The 15,991-nt window shown below is 40.9% G+C and overlaps 1 protein-coding gene across 4 annotated transcripts in view; it reads right to left on the bottom strand.

Moving 5' to 3' along the window:
• dclk1b (doublecortin-like kinase 1b) overlaps positions 1-15,991 on the bottom strand; it is a gene marked incomplete at both ends in the record, with an annotated part of 64,459 nt that overhangs the window by 6,922 nt on the left and 41,546 nt on the right. For 2 of the 4 annotated variants that reach the window (XM_083695216.1, XM_083695218.1), the window contains 9 exons: positions 645-725; positions 826-922; positions 1,244-1,321; positions 1,547-1,680; positions 2,613-2,759; positions 3,071-3,190; positions 5,316-5,485; positions 5,596-5,683; positions 10,705-10,799. In XM_083695216.1, coding sequence (XP_083551342.1) covers positions 645-725; positions 826-922; positions 1,244-1,321; positions 1,547-1,680; positions 2,613-2,759; positions 3,071-3,190; positions 5,316-5,485; positions 5,596-5,683; positions 10,705-10,799 — 1,010 coding nt within the window. Of the gene's footprint in view, positions 1-644; positions 726-825; positions 923-1,243; positions 1,322-1,546; positions 1,681-2,612; positions 2,760-3,070; positions 3,191-5,315; positions 5,513-5,595; positions 5,684-10,704; positions 10,800-15,991 lie in introns of all 4 variants that reach the window. The other 2 variants (XM_083695215.1, XM_083695217.1) reach the window with 2 other exon arrangements.

Raw genomic sequence — 15,991 nt, 5'->3', positions numbered from 1 at the left:
AAGGGAAGGGCATGGTGGTCCCAAGCTCCAGTTGGAATGCCATTACCAGCTGCATAATGGAATTTAAACATTATTTTTAAATATGAAATATGGTTTAAAAGGGGGGACTGATAGATTGCATAAAAACTGTGTGAACTGTGTAACATGTATTGAGCAGCCATAAGCCTAGTTTCAAGTATTATGTTTTATGTTTTCTCAAGGTTCTGCAGAAAATTCTCCCACAAGATAACATTGGGGACTACAGCTTCACTGGTGGACTTTGGCAGCTGTTCAGACAAAGATACTGTGTTCTGCTCATTATATTGTATGTTATATTGTAGACTCTCAAGAGTTATCACATGGGGCGGGGTGGTGTTTTCATGGGAGTACTTAGGAGAGCTGTGACTCTCAATTCTTTGTGTATTCAGTTGATGCATCTTGGGATTAAACAATTGTAACTTCACTTTTTGGCCTCTTTATTTGGTAAAAGGCAAACTTTTATCTTCTAAGAATCTTAGTTTTATCAACTGTAATACAGTTACAAGTCTACGTAGGCCCTTGTGAGAGCATGGGATTATTGTCAGAGATTTATGGTTTCTAATCCTTCTCATTCAAACTCTGCATTGCATGCAGCACAAGGATGTGCTTGGAGGTGTTTAACTTACGTTGACCCATGGGTGATCCAGCACCCGCAGAGCTGCGTATCTCTGATCCACCTCCACCTGTAGCATCCCAGTGATCAGCTCCTGCAGAGACCGAGCTAAACTGTGAATAGCCTGTCAAAAATAAATCTACAAGTCTCTCAATAAGTTTACTGGCAGAATTAGACAAAACCCTCTCACAAACCTTAGCAGTGTCTGACACATTGTCCCAGTATGGTAATGGAAAATCTAGCTGTCCCATTAGAATCTGGTCAAAAATAGCCTCTTGATCTTCACTGCTGCTGTATAAACAAATGAGGAAAAAGTATTTAATTGACTAGAATTATTAATAAATTATCTTTAGAATGCTATTGTTCAGTAGCATTATAACTGGACATGTTAAAAACCGGCAAAACTGTGCATGTTGAAATTCCAGAGAATTTCCATTAATTTCAGTAGGATGTATTACTTTGAGTGGCCACAAGAGGGAGCTTTTAATATAGTGAAAATGTGAAAATCTAAATCAGTATGACATATACCCTGAATCAAATCTATGAAACTTCCCACCTCCACCACAGTAGGCTGTATATTTTAGGTTAAAATAAGACACACATAATACATACCCACGGAATGGAGGGAACCCACATAGCAGTATGTAGGTAATGACACCTGCCGCCCAGATGTCAACCTTCAGGCCATATCTGTCATGAAAAAGGACAAAGATAAAGAGGAGAGACAATGGACCTTACCCCCACGCTGACACTCAGTCCAGCCAATGATGTTAGTAGCACATCCATTTAGCAGGCTTTCAAAGGATTTAAAATGATCTTATTTTCAACTACTATTTTTCTGTGAGCATCACAATTGTATACACTAAATAAATATTTTTTTACACAACTCTCTTGAAGTGAGTGACTCTGACTCACCCGGTCTCAGCGATGATCTCTGGAGCTACATAGGTGGCGGTCCCGCACACAGTAAAGAGGGGCCCATCAACCAGGGTGGCCAAGCCAAAGTCTCCCAGCTTCAGGGACTTACTACTGTCCTGGTGCTCATAAACCTGAGTTATAGAATGTAGAGTAGGACAAGATGAGTGAAAACAAGGCACTGACACATTTTGACATACATTACCGTGTTGTAGTTTTCTTTAAGTAAGCCATTCATAATGTGCACTATACTAGAAGACACAAGAGCTGTGTGTGATGATACAATAAGGATTAAAGCAGAGGTGTAGAGACTGAGTGTGGAGCTCAAAAACAACATGGCTCTCGAGACTGGGCGAGGGGTTGCATAACATCCTCAATGTAGTGAAAACAGTCTATTTTTGAGTTGCAGTTCACACAGTGGCATATATGATATTGGAAGCACAATCAACTAGCACATGCACTGTTACTCTGTGGTCTGTAAGAGGGGAAGTTCTTATTACTGCCTACCAAAGCAAAGAGTGAGGTTTTCTGCAAGGCAATCCACAATACTGTTCAATAGTTCACAATGGTTCAATGCAAAGTGTCTTTGTCAAAGAGACGTGTGTGCATGAAAAGACAAAATGATAATGTAAGTAAAACAATATATTAAAAGGAGCCGTAATGTTTTGCCACCTACGAAAGATATGTAACAGTAAAACCTGTAAACTGTGGTAGATGATGGCTTTACAACAGCTGTCCTAACTATATTTAGACCTCACCCTCAGCTCGCTCTACTGTTGAAGTCTTCTCACCTTTGATATTGAGTGTTTCAGTGAGAGGTGGAGGTTGTGGGATTTTTCTTTACAATCCTACCCCCCACATCGTCTTTGTTATTAAAACAGTGATTCATCAAAACGTACCATACCTTGCATTCCAAGTCATTGAATGTTGGTGGACCTTTTATTATCAAAGATCATTATGCTGGACTCATTTATGTTTTCATTATGGCATAACAATATCAGTGATTTTAGAGCACTGCAATATCAACAAAGATTAGTGAACATACTGCACAAACACAACCACTCACCAGCAGGTTTTCTGGTTTGATGTCCCTGTGGACAATGTTAAGGTTGTGCAAGTACTTGATGGCACTGACCAGGTTGTACAGCATACCACTAGCATCCCGCTCTGTGTATTTATTGGAGGAGGTGATGGCGTCAAAGAGGTCGCCCCCCTGTGGACACAGACAGACAAACACATCTGAACTCTGTCTTATTTGGAATTTTTTCCATGCACATTCTCAAGTGAATGTGCCTGCATACTCACTAAAAGAGCTGTTGCCAGCTCAAAGATTTTAGGTGGGTTTAAAATTTTAATTTTGGCCCACTTTCTACTCTTTGCTGAAAACATACATTTGCTGCAAAAACACATAAGAATAGTTTATAACGGACTAGTTGACAGGAGCATGCAGGAAACAGTGTACATGAGAATAACATATATACTTTTTTTCTTTTGAAGAGTTGCTTGTCAAGGGATGCTAAGTACCTTGACTAACTCCATGACCAGATAAAGTTCACTGTACGTGTCCATTTCCTCAATCAGTAGAACAATGTTTGGGTGTTTCACTCGGCGGAGGATTGACACTTCATTCTGGATCATATGCTCCTTAAAAAACAAGGACAAGTTTAAAGGTGCAATCCAAAAAAAGAGAACTGAACAGTAATTTAAGAGAGGCATGAGAGGAACATAAGGAACACTTTGAGCAAAACTTTTTGATGATGGACAATAAATTGTAGGAATTAAAGTGATAACTAAGATGAGCTCTGGTAGGAAACCATGTATGCATCTAATGAACTTTCTAAAGCAAACAAGCTCCATGACTTTTACAGTGCATTCACAAAGTATTCAGACCCATTCCATTTTTCCACATGTTACAGCCTTATTCTAAAATGGATTCAATTAATTTTTTTCTATCTACACACAATACCCCATAATGACAAAACCAAAACAGATTTTTAGAAATGTTTGCTAATTTATGAAAAATAAAAAACTGAAATATCACATTTACATAAGTATTCAGACCCTTTGCTATGACACTCGAAATTGAGCTCAGGTGCATCCTGTTTGCATTGATCATCCCTGAGAAGTTTCTACGACTTGATTGGAGTCCACCTGTGGTAAATCCAATTGATTGGATATGATTTGGAACGGCACACACCTGTCTATATAAGGTCCTACAGTTAGTGCATGTCAGAGCAAAAATCAGGCCATGAGGTCGAAGGAATTGTCTGTAGACCGCCAAGACAGGATTGTGTCGAGGCACAGAAGTGGGGAAGGGTACAAAAACATTTCTGCAGTATTGAAGGTCCCCAAGAACACAGTAGCCTCCATCATTCTTAAATGGAAGAAGTTTGGAACCACCAAGACTCTTCCGAGAGCTCGACGCCCGGCTAAACTAAGCAATAGTGGCAGAAGGGCCATCATCAGGGAGGTGACCAAGAACCCAATGGTCACTCTGACAGAGCTCTAGAGTTCCTCTGTGGAGATGGGAGAACCTTCCAGACGGACAGCCATCTCTGCAGCACTCCACCAATCAGGCCTTTATGGTAGAGTGGCCAGACGGAAGCGCATGACAGCCTGCTTGAAGTTTGCCAAAAGGCACCTAAAGGACTCTCAGACCATGAGAAACAAGATTCTCTGGTCTGATGAAACCAAGATTGAACTCTTTGGCCTGAATGCCAAGCCTCACGTCTGGAGGAAACCAGGCACCGCTCATCATCTGGCCAATACCATCCCTATGGTGAAGCATGGTGGTGGCAGCATCATGCTGTGGGGATGTTTTTCAGTGGCAGGGACTGAGAAACTAGTCAAGGGAAAGATTAACGGAGCAAAGTACAGGGAGATCCTTGATGAAAACCTGCTCCAGAGTGCTCAGGACCTCAGACTGGGGTGAAGGTTCACCTTCCAACAGGACAACGACCCTAAGCACACAGCCAAGACAACACAGGAGTGGCTTCGGGATAAGTCTCTGAATGTCCTTGAGTGGCCCAGCCAGAGCAGAGCACAGACTTGAACCCGATCAAACATCTCTGGAGAGACCTGAAAATAGCTGTGCACCGACGCTCTCCATCCAACCTGACAGAGCTTGAGAGGATCTGCACAGAAGAATGGGAGAAACTCCCCAAATACAGGTGTGCCAAGCTTGTAGTGCCATACCCAAGAAGACTTGAGGCTATAATCGCTGCCAAAGGTGTTTCCACAAAGTACTGAGTAAAGGGTCTGAATACTTATGTAAATGTGATATTTCAGTTTTTTATTTTTAAAAAAAAAAATTAGAAATAAAAACATTTCTAAAAACCTGTTTTTGCTTTGTCATTATGGGGTATTGTGTGTAGATTGATGAGGGGGAAAAATAATTTAAACCATTTTAGAAGGCTGTAACATAACAAAATGTGGAAAAAGTGAAGGGGTCTGAATACTTTCTGAATGCACTGTATAAACGATTCAATGTCAAATACTTCTCCAGTGAATACAGGGAGGTTCTTGATATAGTGGTCTGTGACCCTGACTGGAAATCGTATCAAGCATGATCACAGGTCTTCAAAAGCATGTGTATCAACAAAGCCACAATATTTACACATTTTCCACTGGGGACAATCAAATATATCTTATCTTATCCTAAATTCTTTTTTTAACATTGCTTACAACATACTTTTCAAGCACCACCAGTGGAAGACTAGAGATGGAAGCTCTGGGCATAATAAAACCCCTGTGTAGGAGCATCCCTCACCTTTCCCCTGCATTTGCCTTTGTTGATGATTTTCAGAGCGTACTCCCTGCCGGTGGACCTCTCCACACACTCTCTAACCACTGCAAAGTTTCCATCCCCTAAGGTCCTCCCCACTTTGTATCTCTCCGCTATGGAGGGAGGGACTGAGGGGTACTCGTCCATCAGCTCAGCTGAAAAAAAAATAGACAAACTCAGGACTTGGTAGATAGTCTCTCTCCAGTCTTCCAACTACAGGTATATAATTCTAGTGTAATTTTGCCTTGCATGTCTCCTCTCTTACCTTCGCTACCAGCCCCATCTCCGTCATCCATTGAGCTGCATACCTTGGTGGAGGCTAGAGAGAGTGAGGAGCCACTGTGTTGAGAACCCTGGAAGAAAGAAATGGGGAGAAGAGAGAGAAGAGAGAGAGACACCTTAGACACATTAATATCAATGTTCTTAGCAGTCTGCATCAATGAGATTATCAGTTGTCTGTCATGACTTTTGAAGGCTGACTATTATCATTTCAAAGCCCCAATGCTTACAAGGGCCATGGTTCTGTTCTTTGATATACATCTGAAGGAAGGGATAAATGCATCTTACACAGTAAATATAAGGTAGTCTATTCGGCATTAGATAACCTGAGACCCTATAGGCTAATAATGGAGTCACCCATAATATAACTGAAGATAATGAATGAAAACACTCAACTTTTTCAGACTGTCTGCATGAGTTGGCGTGCGCAGCCCGGTACATTCACAACTGAGGTGTGAATGCGCAGGCCTAAAGTTAATCTCACTATAATTACAAGGACTATGTGATAATTGATCAACCCTAAGCCAATTGTTAACCAAAAGTCTAACTTTGTAACCATGTTGATGTCCTCCCTCTCTTTTGTGAGAGGAATAAGGGGAACTTCAGTGTGGGAGATGCTGGATTTGCTTTTGACCAATGTCAAGTGTTGTGAGCAGGCTATACAGCTTCAACACTGCTCACACCTGTACCCCAGACCCATCCTGTGTTAATATTAGACATTTTTAAAATTAATATTTCTTTGTTATATTTGTATATTTCTTACTGTTATTTGATCCCCCAACAAAGGGAGTAATATCGTTTTCTGTTTTCTAACTTTGACTAAAATAAAAAACGAAATTACGAGTGGATTTCTGATTTCCGCTTTTAACACAGAAATCGAATGGCCGAGAGCTATACGGACCAAAATGGTACGGACAATGCTTTTGTTCTGTTTTCTGTCACCATGTCAGTTTTAGAGTTGAAATTATACGAGCTCATTGTATTGGTTGAGTAAGGTGAGGTGGGTTACGTTTGCCCTGAGGCAGTAGCCTACATACAGTTGCGAGGATAATAACCGCAGTGAGATGTTCTACTCTTCAACTCCGAGAAGCTCATTCTTGGCCCAAAGCAATGACTAAAATAATGGACACATTGAAGTCTGACATTACCCGATTCATTTCAATTATCCTCCGTACTTCCATGTCGCCATTTTGGTCTGTACACCCACATAACATGCTCAGTATTCGCTCGCATCTAGAACAACGCGAGAAGGATGGGTGAACCAAAGGCAGACCCTGGGAAGGTATCTGCCCATCGACCGTGCGCACTGAGTTATCAAGATGAGAAACACACGGGAACGTGCCTCAGCCAGCAACGAATGCCAGCAACAGAGCAAAACAGACATTATTCAGCTGATACAATAATACCCGCTATAGAAGTCAGCTTTTCTTTAACGAAGGCTAAAACATAAACTGCGGTAACATTAATGGGTAGCCTACGTCATCATTATTTAACATTTTGTTCTGACATTAAATCATTGCCCTATTAGGATACCCGTAGTGTAATTTATTCAGATTCTGTGCAATTTGTTTTAAATTATTTATGAGAAGCTCCTAATCTGCCTAGCTGTTCAAAATATACTAAGTGATTAGTTTCATCGTAGTTTCATAATATTTAATCGTCGTTCGTTATTTCATTATCAACCAGCAACGTTATTCTCAATTCCATCTAGGCCACTACATCTGATTTTATTCTCGATGTAGCCAAATCATAAAAGTATAGGTTATGAGTAAGGTAACCTCATCCCCAGGCTATTGCACACAGTGCATACGCCTGGAATAACAATGACTCAAACCTGGTCTTAATGTGAATGAATTTACTGAGTAAAGTAATAGTTGTTATTTGATTTCAGCGATTCACACGGCTATGAGGTGTACAGTAGCTCCAAATCAGAAATGTGTGATGTGCAAGTACTGGGGGGATGGGCTTTGGGAGATGATTGATGCGGAGTAAAGCCAATACCTATATGTTTTCAACAGGCTTTCCATTAGCTTACACAGATTTTTAAATAGCCAAAGAGGCCTTCTTAATATTTTCCTTGAATAGCTTTGCTTCTCACATACCTCTTTGTCTCTCACCTTTGTCCCATCCATTACCCTCTCCCTTCCCTCTCCCTCTTCAGCCCCTCTGACTCCATTCACACCGCCCCTCCATTCCCCTCCTCCTACAACACCACCATTTCCTCACTTAACAACTCTTTAGCACCCCCCATTATTCTGCCCCCCAACACCACTGCCACAGCCAACGAGACCACCCCCCGCTCCAGTGTCTTCATCAGTACGGCTCAGGTGAAGAGAGAGCTGGGGTAACTCCGCACCAGGAAGGCTGCGGGTCCTGACGATGTAAGCCTGAGGGTGCTCAAAGTCTGCACGGACCTGCTGTGTGGAGTACTCCAGTACCTGTTTAACCTGAGCCTCAGTCTGGAAAAGGTCCCATCAATGTGGAAAACATCTTGCCTGATACTGGTACCAAAGAAAAGGAACCCCAGTGTGCTGAATCAAGGTCAAAGTCAAAGTCAAAGTGGCTTTATTGTCAATTCTTCACATGTCAAGACATACAAAGGAATCGAGAGGACGTTTCTCACTCTCCCACGGTGAGACAGATAAAGTGCATAGGCACAACAGATAAGACAAGACATACTAAAAGTGAAACATTCAATGACAGACAATAAAATAATTTAAACAGTGCAAAAAGAACAGTCAGTAAAGACAGTAAATACAGGAAATAGCGGCCAACAGCTTGAGGTATGAAGCTTGTCATGAGTCTGGTGGTGTGGGCACGGAGGCTCCTATACCTTCTTCCAGAAGGAAGGAGGCTGAACAGTCTGTGTGCGGGGTGGCTTGCGTCGCTCACGATCGAGGTAGCTTTTCGGGTGAGGCGGGTGGAGTAGGTGTCTTGCAGGGAAGGGAGTGGGGCACCAATGATCTTACCAGCTGTGTTCACTATGCGTTGCAGTGCTTTCCTGCTGTGTTCGGTGCAGCTACCGCCCCACACAGTGATGCAGCTGAACAGGATGCTTTCAATGGTGCCCCGGTAGAATGTTGTCAGGATTGGTGTGGGAGCTTTCGCTTGCTTCAGCTTGCGGAGGAAGTAGAGGCGCCGCTGGGATGTCTTCGCCAGTGATGCAGTGTTGGTGGTCCAGGAGAGGTCCTCGCTGATGTGCACCCCCAGGAATTTGGTGCTGCTCACTCTCTCCACAGCAGCACCATCGATGGTCAGTGGTGGGTGTTCGGTGTGGCCTCTCCGGAAGTCGACTACAATCTCCTTGGTTTTGCTGACATTCAGCAGGAGGTTGTTGTCTCTGCACCACGTGGTCAGAAGGTTGACCTCCTTCCTGTAGTGGGTCTCGTCGTTCTTGGAGATGAGACCCACCAGAGTTGTGACTATAGACCGGTAGCTTTGACATCCCACATCATGAAGACCATGGAAAGACTGATCCTAGCACACATGAGGCACCTGGTGAAGACATTGGTGTGGATGATGCCATCATCTACCTGCTACACAAAGCTCACTCCCATTTAGATAAGGCTGGCAGCACTGTGAGGGTCATGTTCTTTGACTTCTCCAGTGCATTTAACACCATACAGCTCTTACTACTTGCGGATAAGATGCTGAGGATGCAGGTGGACTCCCCCATTGTTTCCTGGATTACGAACTACCTGACCAACAGGCCACAATTTGTATGGCTGCAGGGATGTGTGTCAGACTGAGTGGTGAGCAGCACTGGCGCCCCCCAGGGGACAGTTCTGGCTCCCTTCCTCTTATCCCTGAGCTAGAAAAGCTGATCCACGTGTTCATAACCTCGTGACTTGATTACTGCAATGCACTCTGAAAAATCAGTACAAAATACAGCTGCAAGAATACTCACTAAAACCAAAAAATATGATCATATCCTCACTTCCTTGCATTGGCTTCTGATTAAAAGCACTACAGCTTTACAACCCTGCACTACATTCATAAAATACAAGAGATTAGTCATTCCACGAATATCTAAGATTATGGCAGGGGGCAGAGCCTTTTCTTACAGAGCGCCCCATCTCTGGAATGATCTTCCAATTTGGCATCCAGTTTAAATTTTCAAGTCTAGGCTCAAAACTAATTTCTTTAGTCAGTGCTATGACCTGGCCTAGCCCAGTGATATATCCTGTGACTATTCTTTCTCAGATTCCATCAGTTTGCATAACCATCATCCATGAGGCTCTGTGCCCCTAGGACAGAGAAAAACAGTTCCCAAGGAAAGGTTGGCTGAGCCCACACCCCACCCTGATCCTGATACTGGCTGGGCACACCCCACCCTGAATACTGGGCCTGGTTCCTTTCAAAGACTGTGTCCACTGTGTCCACTGTTTTCTCCCCACAGGGTTTTTTTTCCGTTGCTTGCTTTTTTGGGGGTCAACGGTGGGGGCTTTATTTAGTTTTTACTGTATTGGTTTGTTTATGTTGTTTCCGTTTTTCTCTTGTGAAGCATTTTGTGACAATTGTAAAAATGGCAATACAAATACATTTGATTGATCTTCCAGTTTTCAGGATTTTTCATCTGAAATTGTCTGACAAATTTTGTTTTTTCATTGATAAAATAAAATGAACATTCACTGACAGAGACTGGCCAATACTGAACTTAAATATCTATGATAAACCCAGTTTTGATTACATAAAGTCTGCATTTATGTGTCAGTTATTCAGCACCACACCATTTCTCTTCATACAGACAAGATGGTTTGTCATGGTCAATTAAGGTGATTGGCACTGTTTCCTTCTTAATTAAATGTATTCAGTTACATTACTCACAGCTTAAAGATGCACCATTTGATAAAAAAAAAAGTCAGTTTCTATGGTTATGGTTTAAGCGAGAAGTACTAATTATACTTATAGCAACACAGTCATGCAGGTTGGGGCCAGTCAGAAACTACTCTCATTTCCCTCAGAACTAGGCCTACTCTCCAAACAAGGACTCCTTCTGTTCCATGCAAAATTATACCTTTATACTTGTGTACTGTATCTGAATAACATTCTAATAGGACTCTAGAGGGTGTTGTTCTTTTCTAAAGTGCCTTACCCGGCGTCTTCTGAGGCTGGCTGGACTGGTTGGGGAAGGGCTAGGTGATTTTCCTGATCGAGGAGTGGACAGCTGACTGCCTGCAGTCCCATTAGCTGGAAAAACAAGAGACAATAAGTGAGAGGGGTTCAAACATGTTATATATGGTTTTGTTGTTTTCTCACTTGATAATACTATGGAAAGGATATAATAACACACTGTCATCTGTAATCATTTTCTATAATTTTTTCGGTAACACTCTACATTAAGGTCACATTTGTAAAGGGCTTATAAATGGTTTATAATTAGTTAATACATCACTTATAACCAGTTTATTGTTCAAATATATACAATTTTCAAAAAAAAATTAAATGCAATTTTCATTTTATGAGCCATTAGTTTAGATTTATCGATATTCACTTGGTACTTGCCAAATAGGGAGCTTGCAATCAGGAGCCAGTTATTAATGTTTTATACATGCACTTATAAAGGCTTCAAAAACTAACCCTGATGTGAAATAATGCAACATTATTTGCAATTGTTACATAGTGGTTGCACAGGTGGGAAATGTTATTTTCTTGGGTGTATGTAAATGAGGATTTCTTTCCAAATAAAAGTGCCCATGTTAAACTTGTTTAAGCATTTAGAAATAGTAAATATGGATAAAGGAACCACAAATGATACTCAACTTATCTCTGTACATGTAATCCTGTAATCTTCATGTATTATTTGTAATTCTTCTAATATTCTATTTACACTGATGAAAAACTGCTGGACTGCATAGGGCACATATAATGGGCTGTACACAAGGCTAAACCTGATTTTTAGTACCAATCTACTCAGCAACATTTCTAGAATATGAATCAAGTGAGTTTCAACCATGAAGGGTGTCATACAAAGTGTTGCTGGCATTTTCCCGTGGCCCAACAATATAGGGCACACATAATGGACTGTACACAAATCATTTTCCAAGGCTACATACATGATTTGTACTACCAATCTACACTCACCAGCCACTTTATTAGGAACACCTTGCTAGTACCGGGTTGGACCCCCTTTTGCCTTCAGAACTGCCTTAATTCTTTGTGGCATCGATTCAACAAGGTGCTGGAAACATTCCTCAGAGATTTTGGTCCATATTGACATGATAGCATCATTGCTGCAGATTTGTCGGCTGCACATCCATGATGCGAATCTCCCGTTTCACCATATCCCAAAGGTGCTCTATTGGATTGAGATCTGGTAACTGTGGAGGCCATTGGAGTACAGTGAACTCATTGTCATGTTCAAGAAACCAGTTTGAGATGATTTGAGCTTTGTGACATGGCGCGTTATCCTGCTGGAAGTAGCCATCAGAAGATGGGTACACTGTGGTCATAAAAGGATGGACATGGTCAGCAACATGGACATGGCGTTTAAACAATGCTCAATTGGTACTAAGGGGCCCAAAGTGTGCCAAGAAAATATCCCCCACACCATTACACCACCACCACCAGCCTGAACCGTTGATACAAGGCAGGATGGATCCATGCTTTCATGTGCTTCAGCCCTCAACCAGCAACCAGTGCCAGCATAGAGACATATCAGAGATTGTATATACCCCTTTAAAGAGGCTTTGGCAATACAGACACAACACATTATTCAGCTGATTAAAAACAATAATACCCGCTATAGAAGTCACTTTTTTTTTATAGAAGCCTATCGTCCAGATCGGACGATAGGCTCCTTTCTCTTACTTCTATAAAGTGCGGACATCATATGGTGCCTATGCCAGGCAAGGCAATCAGCCAGGGTAGGCACAGAGAATGTGTGAGCAGCCAGCGTGGGAAACTGATACAGCTGCAACTAGTAGGCTACAGCACATTATACAACTAGTAGGCTACAGTACATTATACAACTAGTAGGCTACAGCACATTATACAACTAGTAGGCTACAACACATTATACAACTAGTAGGCTACAGTACATTATACAACTAGTAGGCTACAGCACATTATACAACTAGTAGGCTACAGCACATTATACAACTAGTAGGCTACAGTACATTATACAACTAGTAGGCTACAGTACATTATACAGGGCCCTCCATAAGTATTGGAAAGAGGAAGCATTTTGTCTTCTTTTAGCTCTACACTCCAATCAAATAATGACCATAGAGGCAAAGTAGAGATTCTCAACTTTAATTCAATGTTTTTTTCTTTCAGATTGTCTGGTCTGTTCCCCTGATCTCCTAATACAAATTAATGGAACATATTTCTTACAATACAGAAAGCTAATGAGTACCAAAGGCAATTCAGAATTAAGAGACACATTACTGTATGTATGAATACGAGAGAGAGAGAGAGAGAGAGAGAGAGAGAGAGAGAGAGAGAGAGATTACACTGCTTGCAATATATCAGTCCCATGGCCATTTCAGTCTGGAACAGAGCCAAATACTGTAGATGTCTGCTGCCTGCCAGTCTATTAGGTTGCTCTGCTCTTTGTAACCCATTATGACTCTGTTATGCTTTTGTCAAAGGTACAAGGTATGCAAAACATTCTGAGAACATTTCTGAATATAGAAATCATCTGTTGTAAGATACCTGAAGAGGATAGATGTGTACTCAATTACAGCAACTGTTAAGCTTGTTTCAGAAAAAATATAAGGTTTGGTTACTCAAAGTAGGCCTACAGCTGGCTAATCGGTTGTAATTCATTTGGATTTACATTTTGTGGTAAATGGTTACTTGAAGCTTGAGTTTTGATCATGGTGTATTAAAATTAAACATGTGGGGTGGATTCCAATGAAGAGATGGAGAATTCTACAGTATTTTCTATTTTGCAGATATATTCTATTTTGTTACAGTTCTAAGTTTAAAGCCAATAATGGCTGCATTACACATGACATGATGATAAGCTACACAGTTCTGGCTGGAGTGAGGCCTTTCTTTCTGATGTGATCACTACTTTCTAAGTGTTCACTCAGTGGCAAGTAACAACACTGATTTGAACTTCACCTACACTGATTACAACCCCACTGGTAGCACTTTACATTACAGCTCAGAATAAGTGCTTAATAGCATGATAATAACCATGGTAATTACCAGTAATTACTGATAGTTACCAGCAACAAGAACGACAATTACCTAGTTATTACTACTAGGTAATAAGTAAGGAGGGCTGTAGTTTCCACTTAATCATTTCACATGAAAGATGCTTCTTTTAGTATTATTGTTAAACCATTTCCATATTGTTCTTGAATAATTGAAAATGACGAGCACACATTTAATTGGATATATAACCAAGAAACAGAGAAGGTAGTTACTAAGAAATAAAGTGGTATAAGAACTGGAAAATGCTATATTACTTATTTCCATTTTGTTCTATACTTGCATTCCATTTTAACCTGACAAGTAAGACCATGATTAACATGGTTAGTGGTAATACAGTCATACCTAACAGTACAGTTGGCATGCATCCACCATCCATCATTACCACAGCAATAAGCTACCCAGTGGGTCTCATACAGTACATAGCCCTACATGAAGGGTTTCTGGATGATTACATACAGTTAATGTAAACTTACATTTTCCCTTAATAACATATTGAGAAGTTGACATTAGTAATAATAAACTGCCCAGTAGGTAATGTTGGTCTATAATGAAATCGTTTGTGGGTGGAGAATGAATGGAGTTTGGATGGAGTTGGCTCTACTATTCGACTGAATAATATTTCCAATGATATTCATCTCAATTTCAGGACTATTATTTGCTGTATTGTCTTGCTAATAGGTTGCTATTGTTACATTCAACAACACAAATGATTGATCAGTGTTTATACGTTATCAGTGTTTATAAGGTCATGAGACCTTAAAGGGGAAGTTTACCCGAAATCCATTTTCATGTGCATTTATGGTCAATCTTGAACTATTATCATTCCACGTGCAGCTGCAATATAGTAATCAAAAAAGCGAGGTCTGTGTTTACTTCCTAAAAAAGTGTCATACCGCATTAAAATACGTCAGATAAGACTTTTTGCGCTCTGACCAAGCTCTACTCTCACAGAGATTCCCAGAGAGCAGCACACACTAGCTCTAGCACTGTTCAACAAAAGGACTTCGCATGGAAGGGAGAGGGGATACTTTGTAGGAATTGACTGAAATTGACTGAAATGGGCAATTTGGAACATCAGGACTGATCAGAGCATTTAAATTATTTATCCGCAGCTCATCACTTCTGAAAACAAAAATGGCTAACGTAGATAAAATAGAATGATTCTACTCCTCAGCAAAACCACCAACATTAAATCAGATGTTGTTGCTCTTGTACTATCTTGTTACCTCTTATAACCTTGTAGTATTACATTATATTAGATTATATTAGATTCAACTTTATTGTCATTGTGCAGAGTACAAGTACAGAGACAACGAAATGCAGTTAGCGTCTAACCAGAAGTGCAAAAAAGCAGAAACGTGCAGTGTGAACAATATATACAGGTAGTGCAGTATATGAGCAGTATAAGTAGTGCAGTATAGCAGTATATGTATTAGCAGTAACATTATAAGCAGAATAAATAGAATGCAGTATGAACAGTATAAACAGATACAGTGGGGGAAATAATTATTTGATCCCCTGCTGATTTTGTTAGTTTGCCTGATTACAAAGAAATGAGCGGTCTATAATTTTTATGGTACTTTTATTTTAACAAATAGAGACAGAATATCAACAAAGAAGTCCAGAAAAAACACATTATATAAAGTTATAAATTGATTTGCATTTGATCGAAGGAAATAAGTATTTGATCCCCTACAAACCAGCAAGAATTCTGGCTCATACAGACCGGTTATATGCCCATGAGGCACACAGATTACTCCTGTCACTTTAAGAAAGTACTCCTAATCTCTGCTTGTTATGGGTATAAAAGACACCTGTCAATAGAATCAATCTCTTCCATTCCAACCTCTCCACCACCATGGGCAAGACCAAAGAACATTCAAAGGACATCAGGGTAAGAGTTGTAGACCTGAACAAGGCTGGAATGGGCTCCAAGACCATCAGCAAGAAGCTTGGTGAGAAGGAGACAACTGTTGGTGCAATTATTAGAAAATGGAAGAAATACAAAATAACCATCAATCGCCCTCGGCCTGGAGATCCACGCAAGATCTCGCCTCGTGGGGTAAGGATGATCATGAGAAGGGTGAGGGATCAGCCCAGAACTACACGGGAGGAGCTTGGTAATGATACTAAGGCAGCTGGGACCACAGTCACCAAGAAAACCATTGGTAACACACTACACCGTAACGGATTGAAATCCTGCAGTGCCCGCAAGG

The sequence above is a fragment of the Argentina silus genome (assembly GCF_951799395.1).
Source record: "Argentina silus genome assembly, chromosome: X".
In the NCBI taxonomy this organism is placed as follows: domain Eukaryota; kingdom Metazoa; phylum Chordata; class Actinopteri; order Argentiniformes; family Argentinidae; genus Argentina; species Argentina silus.
The sequence above is the reverse complement of the archived record's forward strand: the minus strand, read 5'-3'. Positions and strand labels throughout refer to the sequence as shown.